Here is a 21,945-nt window from a genome sequence, read left to right as displayed (position 1 = left end):
TTCCCTGTCTTTGTGATGATTGTTTATTCACGTGGCCGTTTTTAATAATGCGTGTTCAACACTAAAATGTTCTGTACAAAGAAGAAAATAGGCTTTTTAAAAGTGTAGCGTGGTTTATATTTTGTTGTTTTTAAATAAAATCCTAAATTCAATTTGTCTAAAATTCATATTTTGATTTTTTACAAAGAATAAAGAGAAAATTAGTTAAATGTTTACAAAAAAATTTACTTAATTGCTATATGTGGACATACTTGGGTCTTATTTATTTATATATATATATATATATATATATATATATATATATGTTTTGCATATTATGCCTCATATAAGCATTTTGCAAAATGAACAATATGGTAATATAGTAATTTGGGAAAAATAAAATCCAAAAACAAAACTGCAATATGGAATTTATTATAATATTAATTCATGTTATATCTGGTACTCAGTGTATATTATAATATCAGTGAATCTTTACACTGATGTAATGTGTGTAAGGATACTGACACATCTGCAAACATGTCTGGGTCATACATTACAGTAATTCAAAACAAATTGTGCAGTGAACATATTTCCATCCTTAAAACTAACACCAACTTATGTTATATAATACTGTTTTGTTTATTTGTGTTATGGTGCCAAACGTTACCGGCAACTGCATGGTGGTAAAACATGCTTACCTTTTGACAAAGGTACCCTTATCTTTGCTGTCTCCATTTTCTCCCTTTGAGGTTATTCTACCTCCAATAAAGATTTGTAATGAATTGTCCGTCTATTATAATCAGTAAAGATATTTTTAAAAATGTATATTCATACATTTCAGTAAACTTTCCTTTCTGGATCAAATAGCTCTGTCCTGTATTTATTGATTAGTGCCTATTTTAAGTGATGAAAAAATACCATGATAGTGATTCATAGGTGTCCCAAACCTCAGTTTACTCACCACTAGAGTTCACCTTTTTGAGGGGTAGTCTATTTTTGACAAAGTGAACGGATGGACATCCGCAAAAACAATTTTGATACAACAGCCTGAGGAAAATCAGTTCACACTCCGGCTCGTCGGGGGGCGCTCAGGCGCCGTTTGCTGTTTGCAAACTGCCGTAAAATACTGTAAAGAGCTGTGAAGCAGCGCAACGAAGAAGAATTGTAATCATGGCAGCTAAGTGTTGTCCGGAAGGCGTGTTATTATTTTGTTCTTATGAAAATATTGGGCATGAATAAATGAATTCCTGTAGGTTTAATATTCATGGCCAACAGAGAGTCCAAAGCTCCTAAAACTTTACATGTCAGCAAGAAAACGTGCCGGTGTCGTAGCGTTAGCTGAGGCGGAGCAGCTGCGGGCTGCGGGAGCCTTGCTGACAACACCGGCGTTAAATAGAGAACAGTAAACAACCGCAATCCCTTGAGCCCATCTATGTACTTTTTTTTTTTTTTTTTTTTTTTTTTTGTAGAAAGTGTACTCTTTGGTAGTAGTATCTTATCCTACGTTATACTTCCACTGCACTGTATTTCAGAGGCAAACATAAATATCAAATATAATACAAAAAAAGATCGCAAATTAAGATTTTACGTACAAAATATATGATCAGTTTGTACAATATGGTGCAATGTTATATACCCACAAGTATGCAAAGTATATTAGCTTCAGCTAAACAAGGTACATTAAAATTCTGCTTACATGTTGCATATTATGATCCAATATTCTGTCTACGTGTATTTTTACTTTTGATACCTAAAGTACATTCACTACTGCATACTTAAGTATGCAACTTAACTTGTGATTGAGTAAATCTTTAGTGTGGTATTGCTGCTTTTTCTAAAGCAAATGATCTGATTACCTGTCTGACTTTCCAAAGCTGCTCAAGCTCTGTCAAGTTGCATAGGAAGCCAACAGCCCTTTTTTTAATGGATTCACACCTTTATTTTTGGGGTAGTTATCCTGTTAGAAAACAAATCGTTTCCCAGATAACTGTTTTACAAATTGATTCAGGTCTTTCTCTAGGATTTCTCTTTTTTTTTTTTTTTTTAATTCTTTTCTGTTGCATTTATTTGACCCTATGACTACCTCCTCTTCCATTGCCCTTATGTAATGTACTCTATACCAGGTGCTATTTACAGGTTAAAAAACCTGACATTCCCCTTAAATGTCCATGACTGTCACATAGCCGTACGGTGTCTGATTTTTCCTGCGATTAATGAATGACGCTGAGTCATGAATAGTAAAACAGTCAAACCAAGAGTATTTTCAAATGGCAACACCTTTATATCAAATATCAATCAAATTGATATCTCTGTAAACTATAATTTCAACAAGAATTTCAAATTTTAAAAGCTCAAACAGCTCGGCTGCAAAACATATTTGTGGAGGTTGGTGCTGCAGAGTAGAAGAGGTTTATTATATTTATATGCCCATGTGTATGTTGAAAGAGAACTGAAACAATCACTAATAGTTGATTGATCAATTAGACGTTCAACAGAAAATCATTCTGCATTTATTGTAATAAGCGATTATCAAGTCATTTGTGAAGCTAAAGTGTCAAACATAAGGTGAGCTGTAAAGATTTGCTGGTTTTCTTTGCCATATATGACAGTAAACTGAATATCTTTTAGATTTGAACTGTTCACACAATCAGGAAATTGTAAGCTACCAGCTTGGGTTCTGGGAAATTATAATGGGAATCTTAAACTATCTACTAACATTTAATGGACAGTGATTAATTGAGAAAAAACCAACAGATTAATCGATGATGAAAATAATCATTAGTTGTAGCCCTACTGTAATCATTCCTCCTGTCCGTGCTAATATTGAAGAAATCGTTTCCTACTGTGGAAACAAAAGTAAAATTCTGCACCCACCTTCAGTATGTTGTGTCCCACCCACACTGCACAGTGTCTCAGGATGCTGGTTCACCAATGCTTTCAAGAACAACAGAGGAATGTCTTTTATGTTTGTTTTTAATGATGGGGGACTATGACAGCGTCTCCAAATTTAAATCCAAAAATACAAACTCTGATTTCTTTCCACTAATCCCCATTTCCCTTCATGTCTTCTAGGGTCCACTGCCCATCCAGCAGCAACATGCGTCTCCTGTTTAGCTAATCACTGCTCCCTGGCTTCTCTGATCAGTGTGACTCTTGATGAGATTTACAAATACACAATATTTGCAGTTTCAGCCCCTAACAAGAATAAATGAAAATGGACCATTTTTCTTGATCATACATACAACCCTCCATAAACCTGTATCCTGATGTCACGCTCTGTAAGAGAAATATTTTGATTAAGTGACTAACAATAGACAACAAATAAATCGTACTTGTTAATATTTTCTGATGCTTGGAATGAAAAATGATTCTTTTGTTAGGCAAAGACATTTCTAGTTAACCTTCGTTTCAGTTGACGGTGCAAAAATTCACTGCTTAGGAGGAAAACCTTAAAGATGATGAAGTGAGAAAAAGAAAGAAAGAAAGACAGGAAGAAAGAAAGAGAAAGAATTGACTGCCTATAAAATGTATTCACTCTTCGCTATTGACTATTTGCTTGCAACAACATTACATTGGGAAAAGCCTTTAATGTGAAATATCTACATAGTTAGTGGATGGATCAGTGGTTTCCCAACGCATCTTTGCAGAACTGCTCTAGCTCTGTCAAGTTGCGTGGGGAGTTTATAGTCATTTTCAAGTCCTGCCACAAATTTAAAATGGGTTGATGTCTGGTCTTTATCTTTGGGCAATTTATCTTGTTAGAAAAACATTTCCCCCAATGGCTGTTTTACAGCCTGAAGAAGGTCTTCCTCCACAATCTCTGTACTCTGCTGTATTTATTTCATCCTCTACCTTCACAAGCCCTCTGGGCCTGCTGCAGAGAAGCATGCTCACAGCCCAAAACCTTCCTACCACTAAGCCTTCATGGTGGGGACGGTATGCTTTTGTTAATGTGCTGTGTTTGATTTACGCTAAATGTTGTATTTGGTATAATCAGCCTGTAGCCCCTTTAAAAATTGCAGAGGGCCTTATGGTGCCCTCCCACACAAGTGCCCCTCTCACATGGACTCATAACGCTTTGAGGACAGCCTGCTCCAGGCAGCAGTCGTGTAATTTTATCATATCATTCTCCCACTGATACTTTTCACCAGACCTGTCATGGTGTAGAGTATTCATTTGACTTTGTGATGTAGTTTTTGCTCGTAAATTGACTATCCAGCACTTGGACCATGAAGATGGAGAATTATTTAAAGTAAAATCACTTGTCACACCTTGATTACACACACAGGTGACCTCCATTCATCTTAATTTTGTGACATCAAAAAACAAATGACAATGTAGGTTATTGTTTGGATATTAAAGAGTGGACACCTCCAATTTTTGTTTATATTTTTACAGTTAATACCAAAGTATTTTTTGTGTGTTGATCAGTGTGGGGAAAATATTACAATCACTTTGTCGGTATAGTAAAACAATAACACTTGGCAGTTCTCTTGCTAATTTGTTATTTTCTTTTCTTTGATTCTGTGAATATTTTTTATGAATTATCCTAATTAATTAGGATGAATGCCATAATGCTGTATTAATTATTAATGACAAAATAGAGGTCACACCTGTGCTTGATGTTTTATCATATAAAACGATTATTGTTGTAGCTGTAGACCGACACAGTGCTTTATTTCTCTTTAAATAATATTAAGCGTCGGTCTCATACTTGTGATGTGATGTATTTTACTTTTTAAGTGCATTAACACACATTAGCTTGTTTTCCACCAGCAGCACCAGCTTCACGGCAGCTTAGCAACGCGGTTGCCGCGCAACGCAGAAGTTTCTGGTCGGAGTGGTGATTTCAGTTCGGACGTTTATTTAATCAACAGATAAGAAACAGGTGTGCGTGTCCAGTCAGTATAATTAACCCCGGCTTTGCAGGTGAAGTTACTCAGAGACGGACACCGGGACACTCCTTCACTACTTCGAAGCAACTTGTTGGGTTTAAGATGTTTGTCTTGTTGAGTGTTTTCGTCTGTGCCTCGGCCGTAAACACTGGACAAGTGATGACTGGTCAGCCTCTCGAAGTCCCAGTGAACAACACGGAGGTTTTGGCGGCAGCTCGGTTTGCGGTGGTTGAATTCAACAGAGCCAACGCAGAAGACCAGCTTGCCTACAAAATTGTGAACATAACATCGGCCAAAATCCAGGTAAGACTCCATGTTGGAGTCATATAGCGAAGCAACATAAACTTTAAGCCATAAACAGTGCCTATAATAAGTCCTGCTATCTCTTATAGGTTGTAGCGGGAATAAACTACATCCTGGAAGCGCTGCTGGGACGTACAGTGTGCAAGAAAAGTGTCAAGGCTGCTAGTGAACCATGTGATTTACACTCAGACTCGAAGGCAAGTTCAACATTGCAGCTGCTGCATAGCACATACTAAGAGGAAAAAGGCACCCAAAAATCTCCTAGAGTGACTAGTATAGTTGTGCACCTTGCTTTTCTGTCCTGGTGCATTTTGTCAATGTGTAAACATGTTAAAAGGATGCTCTAATTTGCCATTTATTTCAGGAACTTCAGTGCACTTTCATCATTACAGAAATTCCTTGGGAAGATTCACGTGTACTTACTAAAAAGGAGTGTCACCTACATAATACCTGATATGCTGATGTTTTCCTGCTGACTGTGCTTCCAAGTAAAGAATTATCACTGAGCTGTATTTGTTTCAGTGAGTGCTCATCTCAAGTTTCAGACATGGTGCTTCTTGGTACACTGTGCACACCCTGAATTTATAATGGCATGTTCATAACCCAGTGATTTTTTTTTTTTTCATTGGCTCCCAGACCTGCCACTTGTTCTAACACTGAGTTGAATAAGTTCAGTGACCTGCACTCACTCTGCATTGTATAGGGCGAAAAATGGCATAATTATTCCAGTGAGTGACCAGGGCAGCTTTACTGTGCCTCATCTCTCAGTGTGTGTCCTGGCAGCTGTAAGGCTCTGGTTGCGTGTCAAGCTTGGTCAGACACATGGCTGCTAAACGGAGACGAGGCTACACCTCTCTACTCTACAACCAGTCTCCAGAAGGGCTCTGTATGGAGGATTACAGGCATTTTCAGATTACTGCTCAGCAAGACTGAACGGTCTGCTGCTCTGACCCCCTTTTTAACAGGGAAATAAACAGCTCACTGATGTGCCAATAAAGACATGGAGCATAAGAGGGGGAAATTGTTAAATGTTTGTATGAGGATGTGTCAATGGGTGTAGTTTGTTTGGGTCAACAATAGTGGCTGTAGATATCAATTTTGTACAATTACTGGGGTGTTATTTCAGCCAGATTTTGATGTCCCTCTTTTTCAAGAGAATTTGGGGGGGGGGGGGGGGGATTAAAAAAAATAAATAATAGGGATTGATAAACTGTCTTTAATGACAGAATAAGAGGTATTGCTAAGTGGCATACAGGCAAAAGGGGTTGCGTCTGTTTGGCTTTGATTACAGTAAACAGTTGAATGGATAAGCAGTGTACACACCCAGCCCATAATGTCTCTAATCATGGATGTCTTAATCAAACTGAGCAAAACATAAAGAATTGGCTGGCACTGGATTAGGTAGCAGGGGTTAGGAATGTGGGGGAAGGGGGATACTCCTTAATGTGGGATGACTAACATCGACGGTCCAGTGCCAGGAGTATGCCCTGTCCATCTGCCATTCCGCTCACCCACCCACCCACTGACACACTAACAGGTGCGTGCATGCAGATACATGTGTGTTTTCAGTGCACACGCTCAAATACTCCACCCTGCACTCTGGCCCTACCCCTGTCCTCACTTAGCCTGGGCAGCAGATGGTGAGGGGTAAGGCTTGTAGCCCCCCTCCCCACTCCAAGCCACCAGCCCATCACCCCCTTTTTTTTTTTTTTTTTTCTCCCCCCACGAACACCACCCCACCCCTCTTTGTGTTGTTGAAGAGCCTGAGTGTTGAAAGGCGAGCCCCAGCTTGTCTCCCCCCCCACAAATCCTTGGCTGACTGCCATTGGCGGGACTCAGTCAGGTGTCCTAATGCTTCAGTTAGGGGAGGAAACGCTGGTTAATCTGCCCATCGCGTGCCACCGGCCATGGCCTGGCCTCTTTGTGTCTGGCACCCCTCTGATCAGTCCCTCCACCCCTTCATCTGTCTTTCCCCCTTCTTTTCCAACCCAGTTTCTCTACCCCAAGACAGTGTCATCCTTTCTTAAAGATCAACCCCTCTTCCCTTTCGGGATGTGTTAACTACATTCTATATTGGACAAATCCAATAGTTCTGACAGTTGTCCTGCATCATTTTTGATTGATCTGACTATTTTATTGTTCTGTTTAGTCATTAAACCCTTCTTTAGTTTGTGCTGACTCATCACAGGTATTCAGCATACTAACAAATGCACTGTATAGGAAAAAGGTTGCAAGTGATTATTACACCATTCTTTTTTTATAACATCTGTGCTGCTTCTCACCTACAGTAACTAGTCAGGCTTTTCAGTGCATACCACAAGTTAAGATATATAACTCCAACCATTACTGCTCATCTGCCTCATACCCACTGCCCTCTTTGTCAACTCTAAGTTAAAGTACATCACTGCAAAATAATGTAGGACAATTATATGAAAGTTGCTTCTAATGGAATACTTATTTCATTAGAAGCAGCAGTTAATATAAAATTGCTATACTGCACTGCATTGTTTGTGCTGTTTGTTTAAATGTGTCATCTCTTGTGTATCTTCATTATCTTATAGTTTCTCTCAGTCTTCTTTCATCGACCTCATTATACAGGGGCAGCATCACCTCATACTCCGGGAAGGTGTACTGCTCTGATTAGGATGAATGATGCTTAGATGCTACTACGAGGAGGTTGATAGGGTGTGGTTGCGTAACCAGAGTGGGGTCATTACCATCTGACCCCTGCTGACCTTCTTTTTCATTGACCCCTGCTTTTGGTCACTGCTTCAGAGCACAGGCAGGAGTATAAGGTCAGAGTTCAAAGTATCCTCAGCTGTGCTGTCATGGAAACAGCAGCATTTGCTCTTCTCATTGGCAGGTTTAATCTAAGTATATTGGGCCATTTGAAACCATATTTTCATTTGCAGTTATTTTGTCTCACCTTTTTGAAGGTTTTGCCGTTTACTCCTTTAAAGCTCCCAAAGGGTATGCTTTTTATGTAGCTAATCTTTGTGGACTCAAATCAGATTTGGAAATACTGAAATACAGATGTACGTAATGGTTCCTATTGTGGTACTGATGCTTCCTGGGTTGTTTTGAAGATAATGTGGGTGCAAATTTGCCCTGTTGAAGTATTTTTTTGAATAGTTTTTACTGATTAGTTCTTGCTGCCAGCTCTGTTTGTATTTGACATGCCATGTTGGGGTTTCCATCACATGTGTTATGTGCAGTAAAGCATAGATCCCCCTTCGTCAGTGTTGTGACCAAAGCTTTAGAGTCCGCCATTGTGGTCAATCGAAACACACCCGTGGTTTGTTTTTCCACTTCCTGTTTGTGACCGTTGTGAAGGGTTTCCTTGCAATCAGTGCTGCGGCAGGGGGAGGGGGGAAATCAATACTTTGAATGTAACGTGTGGCCAATGGAATAAGGGAGTGATTTATGTAGGAATGGCTGCTCCCTGAATCAGATGGGATTTGTGTTTGGTGGCCGGATGAGTGGAGGGGAGGAGGGGTGGTGGAACAGCGACCCGGAGCAAGAACTATAAAAGGTTAAAAAAAAAAAAAAAAGTGTGCTTCACTGCTGTTGGTCGTGGCACCACTCCTCTCCTCTTCCCGCTGTCCTCTCTTCTCTTTTCATCTCTCAAACAAAACCATGCTCTTTGACCGTCCCGCTTAATCTTAGTGCTGTAGTATTATGAGACTAAAGACCGATGGGACATACACACAACTCGTGCGCACACACACGCACCCACCAGGAGTTTAGCAGGTTGTGGACCACCAGCCAGAAACAGCATATGTCCCTCTCCTCTCCAGATTAATGAGAGCATGTTAATATTACCATACAGTCAGAGAGGAGGGGATAGGGGCAAGGGGTAGGGAGGGGTGGGAGATGAAAGGTAGAGGGAGAGTGTAAGAGCCTTGCAGACAGACTGAGATTCAGAGGGAAGCACGAGGCGAGAGGAATGAGAGCAAGTCTGCGAGGGAAGGAGGGAAAGAGCAAGTCTTGGAAAGAGACAGAAAGATGGAAGTGTGGAGGCGGGAAAGAGCGAGAGAAGCGAGGACATAACAGCCATAGAAAAATGTGTGTGTGTGTGTTTGCTTTATTGCAGTGGCCCCACCTACCCCTCCATCCTGTTAAGGAGGCACAGTCCTAAGGAGGAGGGGTAGGATCCCCTCCCTCAGCCACTGACACACACACACACATACTCTCTCTGGCTCATACACACACTGTGCTCTGTGAGGGAGCAGTCGCTGAAGAGCTCTGGATAGACCATGTAAGGTTCTGCAGGTGTCCCACCCTTCTCTCATCTCATTGATGCTTTAGAAGGTACTATTTCAATTTGTTTTTTTCTGCTTTCTGCCATTCATCCTAATTCTTCTTCAGTTTTCTTTGGTTTACGTTTTCTCCTTCTACGCTCGAAGATTTCCTCTCTTCATGTGTCAGAGTAATCTGTGAGCCTTGGCTGCTAATGTGTTTGTGTGAGACTGCATGTGTGTTTGTTTGACACTGGATGCATGCTTGTATGGTTGTTTACAAGCTCTACTGTAGCTGCAGGTCTGACAACTTTAGCAGAGTGGATTCTATTAGCTACATGTGTTTCAGCTCGATTTTATTTTATTATCCTATAATGCCTTTTTCAAAACTAATTTTATAGGGGTCATGGCTTCTGCTGCTTGTTGCATTATTTAGTCTGGTATTTTATTATTTTTATTGGCGTTCAACTCTTAAGGGTAGAGGGAGACAAAGCGCATTATGTATGCCCTGTGTACACCCTCCATATGCGTATGCATGATATTTTGGAAGAGGATCTCAGTCAAATCAACTGTAGTAGAAATACATTACAGCAAAGATGCTGCAATCTAACAGAGTATCATGTTTTGTTTTTTTTTTTTTTGGATGCGATAGTGATGATGGTGGGTGTGAAAGAGTTGGAGATGTGCGAATTGTGAATTTTGGAAGTTGTTTTTAGTCTTTTAATGGTTTTCACGTTGCACAAGATTCTTTGAACTATAACGCAATTAAAACTAGTGGTCAGTTGAGTTGTGGCATATTTTTTTTTCTTTTCCTCATAAAAAGTATATTAAAAGTCTCAATTAGCGGATGATATGCTTCATTAACGAAATAAGGGAGATGGCATTAAAAAAATGGCTAATAATCCTGTAACGTTGAGTGTATGTATGTTCATTTGTCTGTGTCTGTCTATGTGAGAGAGAGCACATGTCTTGCATGTAACGTGCTGTATTGGCGAACACCCAATACACCCCTTTTCTGCTCACACTAGAGATGGAGCTTCAGTGTAAAGCAGTAGTCCTCTAATATATTCATAACAATAGTCACTATGGACATTTTATTTTTATGTGCAACAGAATCTTAAGTTCTATATTTAAAATTCTACATTTTAACATATCTTCCACGATATTTTAAATATTGAGTTTCAGCATGATTTTACTGGGATGACTAAGCTAAAAGGTTTGTATTGTTTTGCTGGGTTTTAGTCTAACTGTCAGTTTGAGAATTTCTTAAATGATTTAGACATTTGGCTCACATTTGCTAATTTTGTTTGTTCGTGACACAATAATGACCGTGCCCTCTGCAAAAAAACATGTTTTTTCACAATGCTAAAGTTTTCAGGACAGCCCCACTTGTATTTGTCCAGGTCATTACATCCTTGCATGGAAATCAAGTTAGTGACCATTGAGTCAACCAGACAGACCTGACAAATAACCTCAAAATCCATCCTGCAAATCTGTACCTTCTACAATATGTCCCCTTCATCCCTTTCTTCTGCTCATCCTTTAGGTTAAAGCAGCGATTTCTCCCCCCTTTTTTGGGCTTGTATTGACCTGTTAATAGTGTTATCCACTGAGCGTGTGGCAGGGCCAGGGTCACATCCCTCTAGGGTTTGGATGGTCAGCCCTCTGGCCACAGTTTGGTCAGAGAACGACCAATAGGACCTAAGCTGTGGTCATCCTTCACTCTAGCTCCTTTCACAGCAGAGGTCACATGAGTCAAAGGGTAATAAGTTTAACCCCTCGAGGGGTGAGAAGTCAGAGGTCACAAACAAAGCTATAGAGAGAAGGTTTGCATCATCAATCAGTGGCACTCCTGGTTATATCTGTGCATATCGATGACACGTTTCCACCAATCTCATTTGCATGACTCGTCAAACACAAAGGGCAGTGATTATAGTAATATAAATGTGAACGAAAGTAAGTTTTTAGCTCATAGTAATACTTTTTATAACCTTTCTTTGTGTTATTTTAACGTTCCTCATTATGCTCGTATTTAAATCAAAAGATCTTGATTATTGCCATCCACTTTTACAAATGGTAATGCTGTTTAGTCGAATTTCCCCCAAAAATACTTGTAAAGAAGAAAATGTATTCTTTTTGCAGGAATCAGGTGTTCTGATGTATTTTCATTATTACCTTAAATGTTTGTTTATGCTTAAAATTACAATGCGTTTTTCAGTGTTCAACTAAATTAAACCACTAACGTACGTACGTATTTATCCAGCATTTAAACTGGTTGTCTGTGTGTCTGCACCTTTAATACCATGCTGCATTGAACAGAAAGCACTGAAAACATCTATATAAATTTTTTGTGAGGAAAAACAGTAATAACTGTTTTATGATGGCTTTATGTAAATGATGAGACATTTATCTGGAAGGGTGTGGCCTTTTTTTTTTTTTTTTTTTTTTTTTTTTTTTTTTAAAGGGCAGATCCACAATTTTCTGCAAGTGTATATCGTCATGGCATTATGCATATCTTTTAAATGCATGTAATTATACAGTCTTCAAAGGGGATTTTATTGAAATAATGTCCCACAATGTTAGTGTGACATTTTCTTAAATTCTGCTGCAGATGAGCAAGTGTATCCCTCCTTGTAAATCTGAAATGGTGCTGTGCTGATGTTTCCTCTCCCTGGCTGATGTTAGCGATGTGTCAGCATTAAGCTAGGCCTGCCTGCTAGGCTGCTGGGGCCGTGGTGGCGACCAGCCCAGTCTGGCCAAAAGCCAGACCAGACATGTCTTGGCACCAGACAACAGAGACGTGACAGGATCAAGGATTGGGGGAAATATGTTCATACCGTATGCAGTATTGTTGATCCATGTTCATCGACAAAGTATAACAATCTGCATGTTATTCACATTTTTTAAGGATTACGATTAAAGATTTTTTTCCCTTTTTCTTTTTCAACAGTGTACCATGTTGAGAGAAAGACAAAATAGACAAGATCAGGAGACGAAAGAGGACATGCGACAAAGATCCCAGGTTGGTCTCCGAACCAAGATGTCGCAGTTATCGTGGTATGGTCCTTCACCAAATGAGCCACCATGATGGGCCTGCTGTCTATTACTTTAAGGGAGGCTCCACGTGCACATTACATATGAGTTGTGGTGCAAATATGTTGAGCACACAATAGGATGTGTGCATGCCATTAAGTGTGTGAATAAGAGAGATGTACATGTTGCTCAGTCAGCTATTGCACAGACAGAGACCATCAATCACAAATGCACGGTGAGCCGCATTGCTCTTTTGCTGGTCCCTCAAGTCCTTTCTCTGGGCTGGAATTGCACAGCACTTGCAGCACTGCATTTTTCTGGACTCTCTTTAGACTCTTTTCTTTCTTTGCCTTAACCCTGCTCCGTAACGCATGCAACACATTTGTGCGGTGCCATGTCTTTTTAAACTATGATGAGAGGTTAAATTTTATGGTGCAACTGAGCCTCGTATACACAAGTCAAACACAAATGATTTCCCCTGTTTCTATCAGGTTTTGATTCTCTAGTTAAAGTAATATCTGCACAAAGTGAGGCCTGTAATGTTTGGGGCTTTCATGCTTTACAATAACATCACCCATCAGTACATACACTTCTGTATGTACTTTAATCAGTATAAGTACTACATGTGTTACTGAAGGTTCCTCCCTCACTGTAACTACTGCATGCCATTATTAGCCTCACACAGATGCTTCTTCATACCTGTTTGGCGTCTTGTCTCCCTGCATATACCTGATGGCAGTTGTTAAGGAGCTCTGCGTTGCCTTATCCTCATATGAACTACCTGCTTCTTTTGTCTTTATGTTTGACCGATATCATCAATGTGTACATTCTTCTTTTTTACTACTTGTATAACTATTTTTGTTCTGTTGTATTCTTAAAAATTCCCTCATTTGCTTTTTAGAAAGATTTTCAAAAATTTTAATTTAACAACATATTTCATTAAACTATGCAAAGTTGGTATCATACTATCTACAGCTCACTGGTGTGGGCAGACGCCAGGTGTATTTGATAGATGAGTGTAAAGACCTTGGGTTTTGGATAAGAGATGAGGTAGAGTGTGCTGAGGGTTCTATGCATTTTGCAATACTGACGAGGGTTTTGGAGCACGCGTGTGATAAGCAGCAGGTGGACTGGTTATTGTTGTGATAAGAGCTGGTGATCGATCATGTGGTCAAGGTCCTGTCTTTCAGACATAGTTTGATCAGCTGAAACATTCACTTCACATTTATCTCCTGAACTGCAACAGTAGCTAACTACCTACTTGTGGAAAAAGCACACCACACACCAGTACTAAACTAGGGTAAAAACTTACCTGGCTCCCTAAAACTATTCATATAGGTTTAGCATATTATTTCTGTGTTAAGTGTGGAAACAATCTCTTAAATCTATTTTGGCCTCTCAAAATGTGTAGGAAGTAGAAGTGTCAATTAAGACACTTTGTTTTGTTTTTTTTTTTTTTTCCCAGATGAATGTAGAAAAAAACCTGCCCTCTGATGGGGTCTTAATGAAGTGACGTGGTGCCCATGTTGTGAAGATATGCTCTTTGTAAAGGTCACATATTACTGCTTGTTATGTTGTGATGCGGCCAATAAAACAGCCAATAACTGACCCTGTGAAACATGCACTAATGAGAATGTTTTGTCAAGGGTTTTATCCTCGGGATTGAAAACATGCCTTTTTAAAGTAATAAAAATAATCCTTCAGTCTCACTCATGTAACTGAAACTACAAACTAAAGTAAACTTAAGATTAGATATGAAGTGAAATTCCTTTTGCCTATGTTCCTTCGTATGTGACTTCAGGTTTAAAAATATACATCCCCGTAGCCTGAGGACAGCCATGTGCTCACATTGTGAACACTGTCATAGACACATAGTAGGTAACGCACACATCGGTGCAGTGTATGTTACCACACTGCTTAAACTATGGTGTTATTTCTTCAGCTCGGAGAGGAGCAGAAGAGGAGCCTTCTATTTAAGAATGGACGTTTTTTATGGTCCATTCTTAAATATGACATTTTAAAAAGCGCTACCTTTCACATACAGTCAACCTCTTAAGTGTTCGAGTTTACAAGGCAAGTTGATTTAAAGATATCTGAAATGTAATATTAAATCATAACTGTACTTTTACAAGTCAAAAATAATCATACCATGGTAACTTTTACCATTACATTTAAATCAGGGAACTGGAACCCATGTTTAAGAGCAGAGGGACAATAATTATTTCAGGGACATGCTTTTAATATTTAATAGTTCCTCTTGGAAGTTTTGGAGAAAATGGGTTGCTATTTTATGTAAGATTGGGTGATACTGTATCTAGGTAAGGAGAAAAGTTGATAAGATGGCGGGCCGGTGCCATTTGTTAAATCAAGGTGAAGAACAGGGACCTTGAAATGACCAGAGACCTATAACAGAATGCTCTCTGGGAAAAGGCCAGTCCTCCAATGGACCACGATCGACTCCACACTCATTTACATGAGACATAAATTCACATTTAAATGGTAGAAAATTGCTTGGGTGGCTGATACACTGGAGCATATGAAATTATAATTGTAGTCAGCTGCATGTATGTGGGTGATATATGACTGAATAGATGTGTGGAGGAATTATGCGTCCAATAACTGAGATGGGATGTAAATATGGTCAGGACAGTCGGTAGTCTGATGTGCCATCGGCCCATTTCATCTGGGACTGCAGTGCAGGGGCTAAATGGCAGCCAGTCCCACACTGAAGGACTGGCAAATTGAAACTGGTCTCCACAGTCCTACACTAAGTGTTTTATGTGAAATTAAGTATCTAGTCTAAATGGAGTGTTTGCCTCCTACCAGGTCATTTTTGTATAGGTAAGATAAGTAGGGCTGCCACTAACAGTTATTTTACTATTGATTAACCTGAAGATTATTTTCTCATTTAATCACTTTGTCTATAAAATGTCGGAGCAGCAGTTCAAAACCCAAATATATTTAGATTATAGTAATATATAAAACACAAAATTAGCAAATCTTAGTATTGGAGAGTGCTGAGACGAGACTATTTGGTGGTAGTGCTTAAAAAAGAATTTAACTGATTATCAAAATGAATGTTATGTTGATCGATTTAATCAACCAATCGTTGCAGCTGTGTAATTGTGGCGTATAAAAGCAGAGTTAAATAAATGACCACAGACGACAGCTACTGAGGGAAATTTATCACAAGATGAATCACTGAAACAATGATAAAATGTGTAGTTTCATATACACATTCTACCTGTTTATGTGCATTTTACTGTCCTTGTATTTGACATGGCATAAATGGCTACACAATAGATGAAACCACCCTCAGATTCTGCGCAGCTTTTACTATTGCAGGTTGATTTTTACTCTGCCAAAGACTCGTTGTGCCCCTTTAAGCATTCTACTATCTCTCTTTCCCTCCCTTTCCTCATGCAGTTTTTTTCTTTCACCTCTACAGTAGGGCTTCTCTAACGGAAAGACTGGGACAAATACACATGTCACATCAGTTCATGGAGATCCCAATTGTTTTTAGCCAATGTGCACCTCAGAGGTCTATGGGTTGTCTGCGTTTCTCAGCATGGCTTTGTATACGCAAATGCAACCCCACATTTCACATAACTCCCGCACACCATGCTGCACATGCACTCACATTTATGGACTCATATATTGTACATCTCCATTTCTCTGTACACACTCCTAGACACCACACTGTTGTCTATCTGAATGTCACCACATGTCATTCAGTCCAAACTGGACCGTCAACAAACAGAACAATATGGCTCACCAGGAGGCCCCTTACAGACCTGTTTCATAATTTGGGCTGCTCTGTCCATTGTATCGGCCTCCTTTGATAAATTTACCTCCAACTGATACAATGCGTCAGTCTTTTTGTTAGAGGAAGACAATTGCTTGTACAGTGAAGGTCCAGGGCCTTAATGAAGTGCTAAAGCACACACATTGGCTGCAGGGCAGAAAGGTCGTCTTTTGCTCTTAACATTAGATGACAGCTAACGGAGCAGACAACACTGTAAAGGGATGGAGACTAAAGTTTATATGGTGATATCATTATTTTATTGTTCAGTGCTTTATGTGAAAGTAAGTAAAGCGTAAAATGAATTTCTTCAAAACTGAATTCAGAATAGCCATTGATGAGTCACAGTGAGAGACTAACTGAAGAAAACAATGACTTGTGGTTTGAATAGGTGGTGAGTGTCAGACCAGAAATGTGCAGCAGGATCTTGACCTTCCCAGCAAAAGGCTCAACCCCATGTTTTCTCCTGACCTAAAAAAAACCATAAATGCTCAGATATGGGGGTTGAGTTGCATTATTTGCAAAATCAAAACTTTAATCCTTTTTTTTTTTTTAAATATATATTATGTTTTTTTTCCCTTAATTCTAAAGGACTTCTTATTTGTCATCATATATAGTAAAGCAGTGACTCTGTTCAGGGCTCACTGTATCTGCTTGGATTCGCCATTTCTTCCCTCTGTCTTTTCTCACTCCCCTCTCACTGCACTTAGAGCTGTTTTGCTGTTTATTTTAGAGTTTAACCATACAGCTGGGCTAATAGATGCCCAAGACCCAGGCTACACCTATTACATTTATTTAAAAAAAAAAAAAGTCATGAAAGTCTTCTCATTGCATTCACCTTGCACATTTCCTTTTGAAAACCACATCATGTGGATTACAAGCACATCTATTGTTTGCAAAGCATTTACCATAGACAGCATTAACTGAAGTATTATTTGGACTTGATACCAGATGAGTACAATTATCTGTATTTTCCCTTTAATAGTAGTATTGAAGGATTTTTATGCAAAACTGTTGAGGGACAGGTTGGGGGGGGCCTCATGATGTTGGGACAGATGGCATTTAGCTCTAGCTGTGCTGAGCTCAGTGGGACCCGAAGCTTAAGAGGTTAGGCCTGTCAAAACCACTCTGTTCATTCACTGCCTAACAAAGTGTGGACTGTCAGCCTGTTCCGTTTAATAAACTTAAGATTTTTCTTTTGTCAACGCCTGAGCAACACTTTGCAACTCGATGACCTGAATATCCCAACATGCATCCAGGCTCAATGGAAAAGATGGCACCTCTGGCGAAAGATTTTCCAAAATGTGTGGACATATGTCTGGTTTGGTCAGTTAAATTCCAATAGCTGATGGTGTTTTGTTAATTAAACATAAGGGTCCAGAGGCTTTTTCAGAAAGATGTGTGCATGATCATGAATTTATGGACATATTACATGGGAAATTATGTCTTTGTTAGAACCCATTGTGAAATCACTGTCTAAGAAACTTTATGTATCAAAGGCTGTTCCATATCACGGGTATCTCATATTTTTGTTACACGAGTTCAACAACTCTCAGCATAAATATCACATTCATTTTTTGACCTTTACCCTTTATTAGATAGTTTACAGTACAGATGTAGACAGGAAACGTTGGGAGAAAATGGGGGATGAAATGGATCAAAGGTTTAAGAGTAGAATCGTATTGTATGAGTCAGTAGGGCACCAGGACACCCTTTATTCTGTATTTCTATGCAACACTTTGAATCAAGTTCACAGAATGTGAAATAATTCAAACCATCATACTTCACCACAAGAGGGAGACAAACTTACATGCAGAGTGATTGTTCACCCTACTGTGTACTGCCTACACAGGGCTACATTGTAAATCTGCGCTCAAAACACCTGAACCACAATAGAGGCTAAGTTGGTCAGCATATCCTCAGCTGTCATGTGGTCATTGAGAATTGTTGAGTAAATATGTTTCATTTTGTCCTTCCCTCTCCCCCCATCCCTCAATTTGTTTCAGTGCTTGTTGGGGTCAAAGGCTGAAGGCTGGTGAGTGGTGACCTGAGTGAGAGGCCGGGGTGACATCTGACCTCTAACTGGGTGTGTGGCTGACCCTGGAGGATACAGCTCAACAATGGGAGGCACGTGCCTTGGCCTTGTCACCATGGTAACACAAGACCTTTTGGAACAGTGGGGGGGCAGGGTCAAAGCTTGGTCTTTATCCTGATCTGTGTTAACCATCTGCTGCCAATTGACTCTTATAGATATAACACATACCCACCACAGAACTGTGTGTGCAAGTGTTAGAGACACGGCACAAGTGAGGAATCCATGGGCTGACTGGGTAATCTCTGCAGGCAACTGTGATGGTGCTTTATATTCTCACAATCACCTGGAGAGATTCTGCGGTTTGTCTAACATGCCTTAGAAAACCTCGAGAATATAAACCCCTAAACTGTCTCTTTATCTCATCTCCATGCTCTATTTCACAAACCATACAAACTATAAAAGAGTTCATTGCCACTGTCTGAGCTACACATTTCGTTTTTCATCTCGGTGTTTTCTGCAACATGTTAGGAGGAGACCCAGTTGTTTACCAAAGGTTGGCTCAAAACAGTCTGCCTACCTGAAATGGTGATCAAAGAGGATTTCACACTCTAGCTTAAGGTAATGATCATTGCACAAGAGAAGAAATGTTGCCATGTGACAGTTTTGCTTAATCTTTTTATGCCTGACTGTTACAAGTCAAAACAGTTAGTGATTGGTTAAAAGAAGAAAAGGGGAAGATTATTGAATTACAGTCCTGAATAAGGGCCAACAGGTGCAGTCCACCTGGAAGAAAACGTGTTTCACACTTTATACTCTGCCTCTTTGATGCTGTGCAAGCTGCACACTCACCACAAAAACACAATCACCCTGATCCTGCAACCATCCTGCCACCCCCCACCACTCGGCAAAAGGCCTATATATACGAAATATTACTCTCCAGATTTCCTTTAATGTAATATTTGGCACATGGGCATTTTGCTCCTCATTAGCACTACCAATCCTGTCTTTTGCCTGAGTCCTTTCCCAAGTCTTACCCCTCCTCCACCTCTGATTTTCCTACCTCATCCCCTTCTCCTTGTGTTCTGCTGTGTTTTGGTGAAATCTCAGCTGGCAACTGTGAGTCGTTCACTAGCTGCTCTCACAATGGCCTCTGGGATTATGCTAAACACAGCGCCTCGGCTGCTCTCCCCATCGACCGGCGTCAGCGACGCCCTTTGGAGCACACAGGAAAGAGATGGAGGGCTCTCAATGAAGATGTCACTGCAATTACACAAGCGCATTTCACAGACACCCTCTCTGTCTGCTCTTCCTCCTCTCGTATCCCCCTTCCCCACTTTTTAAAATTTCTTTTCGACAGTCTTTTGAAGTGCAGCCTCATCTCTTGCAGCTCTTTCATAATGCATGCCCATTTTGAATTTGCATGAATTCACTTTCCAGATGCTTCTGCTGCCATCTTGACTTACAATGATGTGTACTGTACAGTATTGGCTATTGTATTATGGTAGTATGAAAAGAATAATAATGGCTTTTTATGAGTTTGTTATTTCTGCATCATTCCTCTCACCATTGGGAGATATTGCAGAAGGACCAAAATATTCTGTCACCTATCCAGCTTTTATTGCCCCTGCAACGATGTTGGGGTGAAGAAGAGCTTTCTGATGTGGATGATACTGCATCAGGAACTGATTGGCTGATGCTCAATAGCCAACAGTACCTGATGCATTGCCTTCAGCATCGAAAGAAACGTCACTGGCTCTGAAAAATTTACTTCACTAGTGTATTAAGTATACAAGTTTTAAATTTGTATTTTTGCCTCTGACTGTTAAACAGTAATAATAAACAGATTCTCATCACTCACTTTACACACTTGCCACATGTTTACCCCAGACTCAGAACGTATGTGTGTGCGAATGTATGTTAGACACCCATTGTGACCTGGGGGATTAAGTCATAATGATCATAGAGACGTTGTGAAACTCAAAGCAGTACTAAAGTTAAGCTACGGTCCAATCTATCACTCTGACATTTATAAAGTATGTTCATGCTGTCTGGTGTCTTATATTCCCCTCTTGTTCACTTGAATCCAAATGGGACGCCTGGGTCATTTGAGGTCATATGTTTGTGTGTTTTTCTTGCTTAAAGCATTTTTGCAGAGAAGTCCAAATGTACTCGATCAGTTAGACCAGTGTTTTTGTAACATCAGTGTGAGACGGATCATCTGCTTTGACTTCAGTAACATTGGTGCAGTTTCTCACACCTAGAGATGTACCCAGGGGACACACCCACCTCAGCCTCGCCTTGAATTGCAGGCACGACTGTCTTATTTGGTTCCACTGAGAAATAGGACCAAAGGGAATATTCTCTCATCCTCTTTCATTAGTCTTGGATAAAATTTTCTATTAATCTCTAAACAGTCTCAAAATGGCTTTGATTCATCAATTGCTTTATCTAAATGTCTCTGCCTTTATTGTTCATCTGTTGAATAGCTTGCCAAGTAAAATAAACTTTCAGTGAAGAGTCAAGCCTTTTGCTCTTATTTTGTCGGTCACGAATATTAGTACAGTTATTTACTTGCATATTCTATAGATTATTCATATGCTGTATTTTATTTAGGTTCATTGAGTCATGATGCGAGCAGACAGGAATACCACTACAGTGCAGGACCAGGGCTCGGCCCTTAAATTCCCAGTTTAAATGTATTTGACCTGGTAAATGCAAGCTGATTACAGATTAAATACTGACATTTAAGATTAAACATAGGATACCTTTTGCCAAGAAAAGTTTACGTTTGACTCTGCACCTACAGGATATGGCACCATGCAGAATATATCTGCAATCCTCTGTCATCCACACCCTGTGAGAAAGGTCAGCATTAAAGGAGGTGGTGCCAAGTCCATGTCTATCCACTCATATCAGCAAGCTGCTGGCACATGTAATGTGTATACACTCGCTCACTCTCACACACACACACACACACACAAACACACAAACACAATCACTTGCTGTCTCTTCACCCATGGGAAATCCAGGAAGCCATGCCAATTCCAGCAGATGTTCCTGAAGTGCAGGCATCTTGTAAACACCATGAAATGTATTAGAGGCTAAAGTAGTGGCTGCTGACGGAGGTCTTCAACACATGAGTTGATTTTACCACCTGCTGCACACACATAATGTACATGTACATACAGTATACACAAGCACCGAGGTCTCTCAGCTTGACGGGGTCAGCCTGTTACAGCCCCAACTGTTGAGGCATATTGCCAAATAGAAATAGAATTAAAAGAATTAAAAGAAGGTATACGGCTGATAGAAAACTGTTGAACTCCTACAAAAACAGGGACAATCCAGATTCCTTACACTGTGGTACAAGAAGGACACGGGTTTTTATTAAAGCACAGGTGAAAAATTATTGTTTGTTATTACATCAAAAACTCTAGGTTGTAAGTTTACTGCATGTGAGACCAAACTTGAGATACAGTGGTAACTTTATCTCTTTATTTTGGCTTTTTAGGCATGAATAACATGCTGTAGTAGAATCAGTTCAAAGACTATATAATTTTCTAATTAGATTTTTTTTTTTCTTTTCGTTGATATCTTTTTTAATCTCTATTCATCAGTCTATAGAGGGAGCCACTGAAGTCTGCTGGTCGCTCACTGCAC

General features: G+C 39.8%; 1 protein-coding gene across 5 annotated transcripts; it reads left to right on the top strand.

Annotated features, from left to right (window-relative positions):
- The first annotated feature begins 4,905 nt into the window (after nucleotides 1-4,905).
- On the top strand, nucleotides 4,906-20,802 carry LOC139622877 (cystatin-like). 5 transcript variants are annotated; one of them, XR_011691386.1, is made up of 5 exons: nucleotides 4,906-5,177; nucleotides 5,267-5,374; nucleotides 12,366-12,437; nucleotides 18,257-18,403; nucleotides 18,814-20,802. XR_011691386.1 is itself a non-coding variant. In XM_071480558.1 (4 exons), exons 1-4 carry the CDS (start codon nucleotides 4,977-4,979, stop codon nucleotides 18,287-18,289), a joined length of 414 nt encoding a protein of 137 aa, XP_071336659.1. In that variant the 5' UTR covers nucleotides 4,906-4,976; the 3' UTR covers nucleotides 18,290-20,802. The 5 variants fall into 5 exon arrangements, 3 of the variants coding, with proteins under 3 accessions (XP_071336659.1, XP_071336658.1, XP_071336657.1); XM_071480558.1 differs by having other exon boundaries at nucleotides 18,257-20,802; XM_071480557.1 differs by lacking the exons at nucleotides 18,257-18,403; nucleotides 18,814-20,802 and adding an exon at nucleotides 13,914-17,018.
- Nucleotides 20,803-21,945: the final 1,143 nt, after the last annotated feature.

The sequence above is a fragment of the Trachinotus anak genome, unplaced genomic scaffold (assembly GCF_046630095.1).
Source record: "Trachinotus anak isolate AG129_WGS33_773 ecotype Australia unplaced genomic scaffold, CSIRO_AGI_Tana_v1 ptg000007l, whole genome shotgun sequence".
NCBI lineage: Eukaryota > Metazoa > Chordata > Actinopteri > Carangiformes > Carangidae > Trachinotus > Trachinotus anak.
Note: the sequence above shows the minus strand (reverse complement) of the source record. Positions and strands in the feature narration are given on the sequence as shown.

Excerpts from the sequence above, each read along its gene's own strand:
- LOC139622877 (XM_071480556.1), top strand. The coding sequence starts at position 4,977 with ATGTTTGTCTTGTTGAGTGTTTTCGTCTGTGCCTCGGCCGTAAACACT. Across the intron at positions 5,178-5,266 it reads TAACATCGGCCAAAATCCAG|GTTGTAGCGGGAATAAACTA; the intron begins GTAAGACTCCAT and ends TATCTCTTATAG. Across the intron at positions 5,375-12,365 it reads ATTTACACTCAGACTCGAAG|TGTACCATGTTGAGAGAAAG; the intron begins GCAAGTTCAACA and ends CTTTTTCAACAG.